The sequence below is a fragment of the Vigna radiata genome, unplaced genomic scaffold, assembly GCF_000741045.1.
Source record: "Vigna radiata var. radiata cultivar VC1973A unplaced genomic scaffold, Vradiata_ver6 scaffold_134, whole genome shotgun sequence".
NCBI lineage: Eukaryota > Viridiplantae > Streptophyta > Magnoliopsida > Fabales > Fabaceae > Vigna > Vigna radiata.
This window is the reverse complement of record NW_014543261.1, coordinates 687,241-694,883: the sequence shown is the minus strand read 5'-3', so window position 1 is coordinate 694,883 and position 7,643 is coordinate 687,241. Positions and strand designations below refer to the sequence as shown.

At 33.6% G+C, this 7,643-nt stretch overlaps 1 protein-coding gene across 1 annotated transcript; it reads right to left on the bottom strand.

Moving 5' to 3' along the window:
• Positions 1–4: 4 nt before the first annotated feature.
• On the bottom strand, positions 5–7,296 carry LOC106753593 (the record flags this gene model as incomplete). The annotated part of the gene is made up of 9 exons (XM_022777607.1): positions 5–454; positions 722–853; positions 1,014–1,082; positions 1,170–1,458; positions 1,553–1,913; positions 1,993–2,239; positions 2,894–2,997; positions 3,504–4,292; positions 4,479–7,296. Coding segments are annotated over 9 exons (5,259 nt in total), but the record flags the coding sequence as incomplete, so codon positions are not given.
• Between the last annotated feature and the right edge of the window lie 347 nt (positions 7,297–7,643).

The following is a 7,643-nucleotide window of genomic DNA, read 5'->3' as shown; positions in this document are numbered from 1 at the left end:
GTTGAGTTTCATTGTAGAAATTCTCTGCCTCAGAAATTTTGGAAACAAGAGTAGTGGCCACCTCATTCTGACAAGCTTCTAGCTTTCCCAACTTGTCGGTGGCAGCAAAACCTTGCTTAAAGGAGCGTAGAATGGTTGGGAAGTGTTGGAGCATAGTGTCTATAATACGTTTGAGTCCATCTGATAGAGTCACATTTTTGAAAGGAAGGTTGGACAACAAATTAAGAGTAGACCAAAGACGAAGAGTGTCACTTTCAGAGCTAACTACATCCTTCAGAGACATCGTCAAAAACTTTTCTAGCTCAGTGAGGGTCTTTCCCACTGGGCTATCTTCACTCTCTTTTTCTGATGCAAATAAGCTTATGACATCATTGGTCCCAAAGCCTTGAATAATTTTAGGATGGTCAATTTCTTTACCACTGCCTGCCTCAAGTTGGGTGCTCGTAATTTCATTCTGGGAGAAATAAGAAAAAAATATATAACAGAAAAGACGTTAGCATCAAATCATAAAAGTTCCAAAACATTTACTTTCTTAATACCAATTTTTATAATATCATAGAAAAGCAAGAAATAGAAATTAAACAATGAGCGTGATAGTAACAAATTTATTAAATTTCAATTTCAATTTGAAATTTAATACATTTTATTTTTCTTAACACCATCATGTTTATATTAACCAAACAAATTGAAGATGTGAATTGTTTAAAATAAACTTACTTACATGTGGATGAGATTTACTTTGAAAAGTAATTTTCTGTTCTAACTGAGAGCTATCAGGTTCGGAAAGAATTGATGAAGCTGCCATATTGGTGTTCTTTGCTATGGTTTCCTCCACAGAACCTTGCTTTGTTCTCTGCACAAGAACAAAAAGATATGTAGCTTTGCATACTTAACTACTTTCGGTAATGTAATAGAAATGCTATTGTTGATTGAAGGTGGACATGCGTATTAATTTAAAACAATTGATGGTATTTTTGTTTGCCATTTAGTAGAGGAATATCAGCGCTACTTACAATTTCTCCAAATGGTTTTTGTTGGTTCATCAAACACGGTTCACTAATCCGTTGTTTGTCCACCAATGCCTAAACAAAGTAATGAACATGTGTAAAATAATTATACTCGATACTTTTATTTCATCAAATACTCGGAAAAATATTTATTATACTCACATTTGCGGGTGTTTCACGTAGAGGCATATTCAAACAACTTGGAGTTGGCCTTTCAACTGGTTGTGAGTTTGTTAATGATGTTGCTATTCTTGGTATTTCTGAAGTGGAAACTTCTGCAACAAATTCCTCCTCTGCTTCTTCATTTCTCAGAGCCAAAATGTGGTCATTAGAAACAACACCAATTTCACCTTCTTTATCAACCAAGTCAGAACCTTCTTCCAAGCTAATCTTAAGCCCATCACCTTGTTCAAAAGCCTGGGAATCTGGTACCACGTCTCCACTACTAGACCTGTTTAACAAACTTAAATTGCTTGCCAGAGAACAAAAATAATCAATAAGATTCATTCTTTACATTACATAGTTAAGCATTTAAATAGTCATACCTCTTAGAATTCTCATTTATTTGTCTCCATGCAATGTCCTCTCCCAGCTTCGGATCCCTTGCCACAACACGTTGACGCATTTCCTCTACCCATGAACTCTCAAATCCAACAAACATAGCTTCTTCACATAGTTTATAGAACTCTCTTTCTCTTTGAGGAATAACACTATGGACACTTTCCTTCTGAAGGAAAGACAACATATCTGCCAAAATTTTCAACCTCCAAGCTTGAAAACGATCACTAAACTTCTTGGAAGCATTCCAGAGATGAGGATATGAAGTAATTGCCTCCACCAGAAGAGAAATCTGTGCATCATCCAGATCAACAAAACGTCTATATGCTCCCAATCTTGTACGGATATCTGCAGAAGAAGCTGTAAGAAGTTTGAGAGGGTGATATGGAAATATGGGATGGAAATGAGAAAATAAGAAATAAGAAACCTGAAGAAATGTCAATGTTGTTGTTAGGGTGAACAAAATCTATTTCCTGTTGTTTATGCAAAAGGTTCAACCCTTCTTGTACTTGGATTCCTTGGCTTGCCACTATTCCTGGCTTGCCTTCATTCATCTTATCATCTTGTTCAACTACCTTGGAATCAATGTGAAATGCAACAACATCTCCAATGCCAGTGTCTTCAACACTAGTTGATGAAGATTTAATACTCTCATTTCCTACGTCCTCAATCTCCTGTGTATTACAAATTGAAAAAGTACAATTGAGTGAGTGGGTCTAAAGTTTGAAAGGAGCCCTATTACTATTGCTTCTTCAAGTGCATATTGGTATGTAAAATCTCCTTTACGGTTTCCTTTTAGGAGTTAGTCTAAATTCGAAAGCAGTAGTTGGTATTTTAGTTAGTTGTCATATTATGACTTTATCTAATGCAATTGAATTCTTCGCCCCTCAATATTATGCAATCTGCACATTAGGTAGAATATTTTCGTTCTCTTTTATAAAAGTGAAATGAAAATCTGTATCAACCTCAAGTCATTCGAAAAGGAACATGTAATGGTCTTTTTACCGAATAAAGGGATAACAACAATTTTCTTTGTTCATTCCTTAGCTTTGAGTAGTATACAACAACCATTCATTTCCTGTTAAGTTACTTAGAAGGTGTGCATTTTTTGGTAATTAAGGTGGCTTCTGTTGATCTACCAAAGATGATTACTTTAAGAATATTTTAATGGTACGTTAATTTTAATGGATCACATTGATTTGTTGTAATAAAAATGAGATCAAATTTAGTACGTTAAATTAAAAAAAAAAGTTATTCTAATAATGAGACAGAATAGGCTATTAAATTTTTTTTATTGTATTTATATTCATAGATTGGTTGGTTCTGACCTGTGATGAAGTGAATTTACTGCTATCACTAATAGTTGAATCTATATGTGTCAATCTTACTATGTCTTCAAATTCCAAACGATCAAGTTCAGTGTTTATGAAATCTGTACAAAGATACATATATTAGGGAATTCACGTGAAAATGACATACATAACAAAAGGGAAATACAACCTCAACTTTCCATGATGGATCATTATATTATTACAATTAAAAAAAAAAGATATAAAAAGTTTCATGAAAAGAATTCTTAAGGATAGTGCCCTTTACAAAAGTCTTGCAGCAAAAATTAAGTTAGTGTTCTTATTTTAGAAAATTCTGGTGAGTACTCGGTTGGGAATTTGAAACCGTCCTCTCTGAGTGAAATAATGATTTTGTAAAAAATAATAAACTGTAATAGTACACTAGGATTGATTAAATTACATAGATAACTAAATTGTAATAATGCAAACAAAATGTGAAAGTAACAAAAATTCTTAAAATAATTATATTTAGAAAAGAATTAGATAGCAAAGTTACCTCATTTTTATACTGTAATAGTTTAAGATTAATTCAAGAGTTTGGCATCCTTCCATTAATAGTTTAAATTTGAAGACTTTATATAGTATTTACCTTTGTGAGGAAAATCATAACGGAGCTTCTCAAGAGTAGTTGTTGAAGTGAAAGAGAGTTTTGGACATTTGTAGACAATGCGATTCTTTAAATTATGCAATTCAATTTCTTGACGGAAGTTTGGAAGATGCATAAATATTAAAAGTTTGAGTCTTGGAAGCTCAACTTTAGTCATTCCTTGTTTACATCCAACAAGCTCTTCTAGTTCATTGGCTCCATTTATGGCCAGAAAATGAAGATTGGGAAGGTCATCAGAAGTAGATTCAGAGAAACATCTTTTCAACTTGTGGCAATGACCAACATGCAATGCTTCTAGTTTTGGGAAGCATGGCTGAGGAGAAACAAGGTCATCCCCTTCAATTATTTCTCTTAATTCTTTGCATTTCCTTATCTTCAAAAGCTTCAACTCTGGTAAGAATCTTACAACAGACTTTGAAAAGATTACTTCCAACTTTTCACATTCGGTTATTGTTAATGTGGTAAGATGTTGGAGAGTAAGTGAATTTTTGGGACCCACCCAAATATAAGTCATTTGAGGTAGAAATTCTAACTCAAACTTCTTTAACCTTAAACTGACTTGTTGGCCAATCATTTCATTGTCATCCTCAACAATGCTTTCCTCCTGATTTTTGTTGACCCTTTCGTGAGTTACTATATCTTTCAAACTTGTGCACCCATAAATGTACAATTCTTCCAAAGAAGTCAAGGTCTTAGCTATAGATGCTGTAAAAATTGAGCCTAAATTCATGCACCATGTTATCTTAAGGCTTGCAAGGTTGGATAAAGTTCCTGAAAAGTAATTATAAATTAAAAAAAAATATTGGTTTCTAGGAACTAAAACCACAATTTAGACGGTCAAATTTAGAGCTTCCTTTAAATAATTTTAAATTTAAGAAACAACTTCACATGCAAATATAATTGTCTTTAATTTTAAATGAGACCAATTTTGCTTGTACAAGTTCAATTGATGCTTACCTTCCTCAACGATTTTATCAAGTTCTTCTCTTCTATCCTGCTCTGTTAATGGAACAATATCTCCAATTATTTGATCTAGCATGTCACATCTTTGTATATTGAGCATTTTCAATTGACCTAACCCTCTAACAATGTTGACCGAGAATATATGTTTTAATTTTGGACAACTATATACCTGTACTTCCTGAAGATTTTGGAAGATTTGTACAGGATGCCCACTGGTGAATTCATCTTCACTTTTCTGTGCTTTCTCATCATCTGCTATTATATGCTTCAGTTCATCACATATTGATATTTGTAATGTTTTCAATTTTACCAAATTTCGAGCCACAACATACGTGAAGAGAGATGTCAGTCGTGGACAATCACTTAAATACAGCTTCTCTAAGTTCTCAAAAGGTCCATTGGCAGGAAGAAAACAATACCATATAGCTTCTAGATTTTCCATGCTTTTTATTCTCAGCATATGCAAATTGGAGAAGAGAGTTACCACCTCACTCGAGTTACTGCGAGTGTCAATCAAACACTTTATCTCTGCAGAATCACGTATCTCCAACATATTCAACTCATTCAAACCTCCTCCTTCAATTTCAAATACATCAGGGATCATAGTTTTTGCACCTCCATGAATATTTCCTACAAATAGATCCTTTGCTTTTTTTGCCAAACCCTTTATTACCTCATTTGATATGTCAAAATGGTTAAGTAATAAAGTTCTTCCATGAATGTAAATATCTCCATCATTAAAATTATAAAAGTTATCAGACCCTAATACAATTCCATACCTTTGCAGTGTTTCGGGAAAGCTAAACGTCTTAAAGAATTCAATATTATCTTCACTGTTAGCATCCCATTCTCCTTCAATAATGTACAACTCTTCCAAAAGCGGGATTCTCTTCATCACTTCAAAATTCTTCACTTTAATGTCACATTCATTCAACTCTAACAATTTTAGCGTAAATGTAACATCGGTTTGTAATTCAAGGAATGAAGGCAGTGAACAACCAAATAACGAGAGACTTAGAAGATTCTTCGTACCGTTTAAAAATGAGAAGTCGCTCAATTCACAATTGGAAATTATTAGATCTCGAAGATTTGTTAATGTTTTGAAAGATGATGTTGACAATGGAGTTTTTCCAGCCCCATCGTTGTAAAGAATCAAAACTTTGAGCATTCCCATTCTTTTGAAAATTCCATCAAATTCTTCCATCTTTGTCCATAAGCATAAAAACTCAAGATTGGAGCAATCCAAATCATTTGGAAATTTCTCACACCATAGATATCTTACAGAATTTTGTTCCACTGTAACATGTTTTTCCACTTCACACTTTATCATCTTATTCTCATTTTCCGCTATTATGTGGGCCACATCACGAACTATGTCATGCATTTTGACACATCCATCATCTTCATCCAACAATAAACAACATCTAACAAGCTTAATTTTAGCTGCAATCACTTCACTCCTTGCCTCTTCATATGAGTGAGCTTCTCCAACTACACCTAATCCCATTGCACATCTTGTTAAAACTTCAACTGGAATTTCAAAATCTTCAGGAAATACAGAGCACAACAGGAAAAGAGATTTAGCTTCTTTAGCATCTAAATTATCATAGCTCAGTTGTAGACACTTGTAGGGATTAATCAAACCTCTTTCAATATATATTGGCTTCGAACGTCTTAATTTATTTAATGCATCACTCCATACCGTCTCCGCTGTTCCCTTCAAACTACAAGCAACAGCTGCAATGGCAACAGGCAATCCTTTACATTCACTGGAAATTAATCTTCCCAGATTCTTTAAGGTATCAGGGGTGTCTTCTGATATAGAAGCTTTATTTTGGAAAAGAGTCCATGCTTCTTCATCCGTTAAAATTGGCAAGTCAATCTTTCTTTGACAATCCATTAAAGTACAAACTGCTTCTGATCTAGTTGTAATGAGAATCTTGCAGCCTTTATGGTGTTCAGAAGAAGGAATCCCAATACGACCAAAGTCAAGCTTTTCCCACACATCATCTAGAATTATAAAAATAGTTTCCTCTTGAGTTAATCTTGAGCACAATCTTTGGGCTCTCTGCATTTCTTCGGTTTCTGGAAATTCAAATTGTAGTGAACTTGCTATTTTTTCTTGAATCCTTCGAACATCCACTGAACTAGAAACAGGTACAAAAAGAACTTTTTCAAAAAGATGCTCTGCTTCTACTAATTTCCTAACCTCCATTGCTAATGTGGTTTTACCACAACCTCCCATCCCATACAACCCAATCATGGAAACATCATTATTTTTCACTGCATCCAGTAGTTGCTCGTATGCAGATTTTCTACTATCAAAATTTATGCATTTTTCTGAAAGCATATCAAGGGTGTTAGAAGGAAGCGTAGCGATGCGGTCAAGTGGCACATATTTTCTACCCTCTTCAATGAACTTTTCGAGGTGCATAGTTTTATTTGCTAACTTTCTTCCAACATGGTATCGCCAAATCCAATTTGGACAGTGCCCAAAGCAACAATGTTTTTGTGTTCTTGCCTCTTCCAGCAACTGATTGACATTGTGTACATCATTGATAGCATCTTCCAGCCACTTGTCCACAATTTCACTGGGCTTTCTCGCTTGTTTCTTGTTATGCGTAACAAATTTTTGGACACTATCTTTCGTTATAATCAAATGGCTCTCTTCTTCTTCAAGCTTTTTGACGAAATTTTTAAAGCAACAAGGATAACGTAATTGATTTAATGCTCTACACACTAAATCTCTTGAAACAGAAGATGCAAAACCATAGAGACACTCCATCAATTTATTCCAACATATACAACTTTCTTAAACCTGAACAAGAATAGATAACGCACTTGTAAGTCTTGCAATATTTAGATGTACTAGATAACATAGTGATTTTAAAATAATTTATTTCATCTTTCAGTACATAAAAATTTATCAAGTTTAGTAATTGAATTTAATGTTTTCTATCCTAAATAGTCAATTATGGATACAAAGTAAAAAAATCTAATAACTTTAATCATTGCTTTTAAAATTTTTACGTTTGATTAGAGTTTTTAAATATATTTTTCGTCACTTTGATAATTTTGTCGAACATTTTTTTTCTTAAAAAATAACGTTTTATAAATGTTTTAACCTCCCACCAACAAAAATAACTTTATACAAAACTA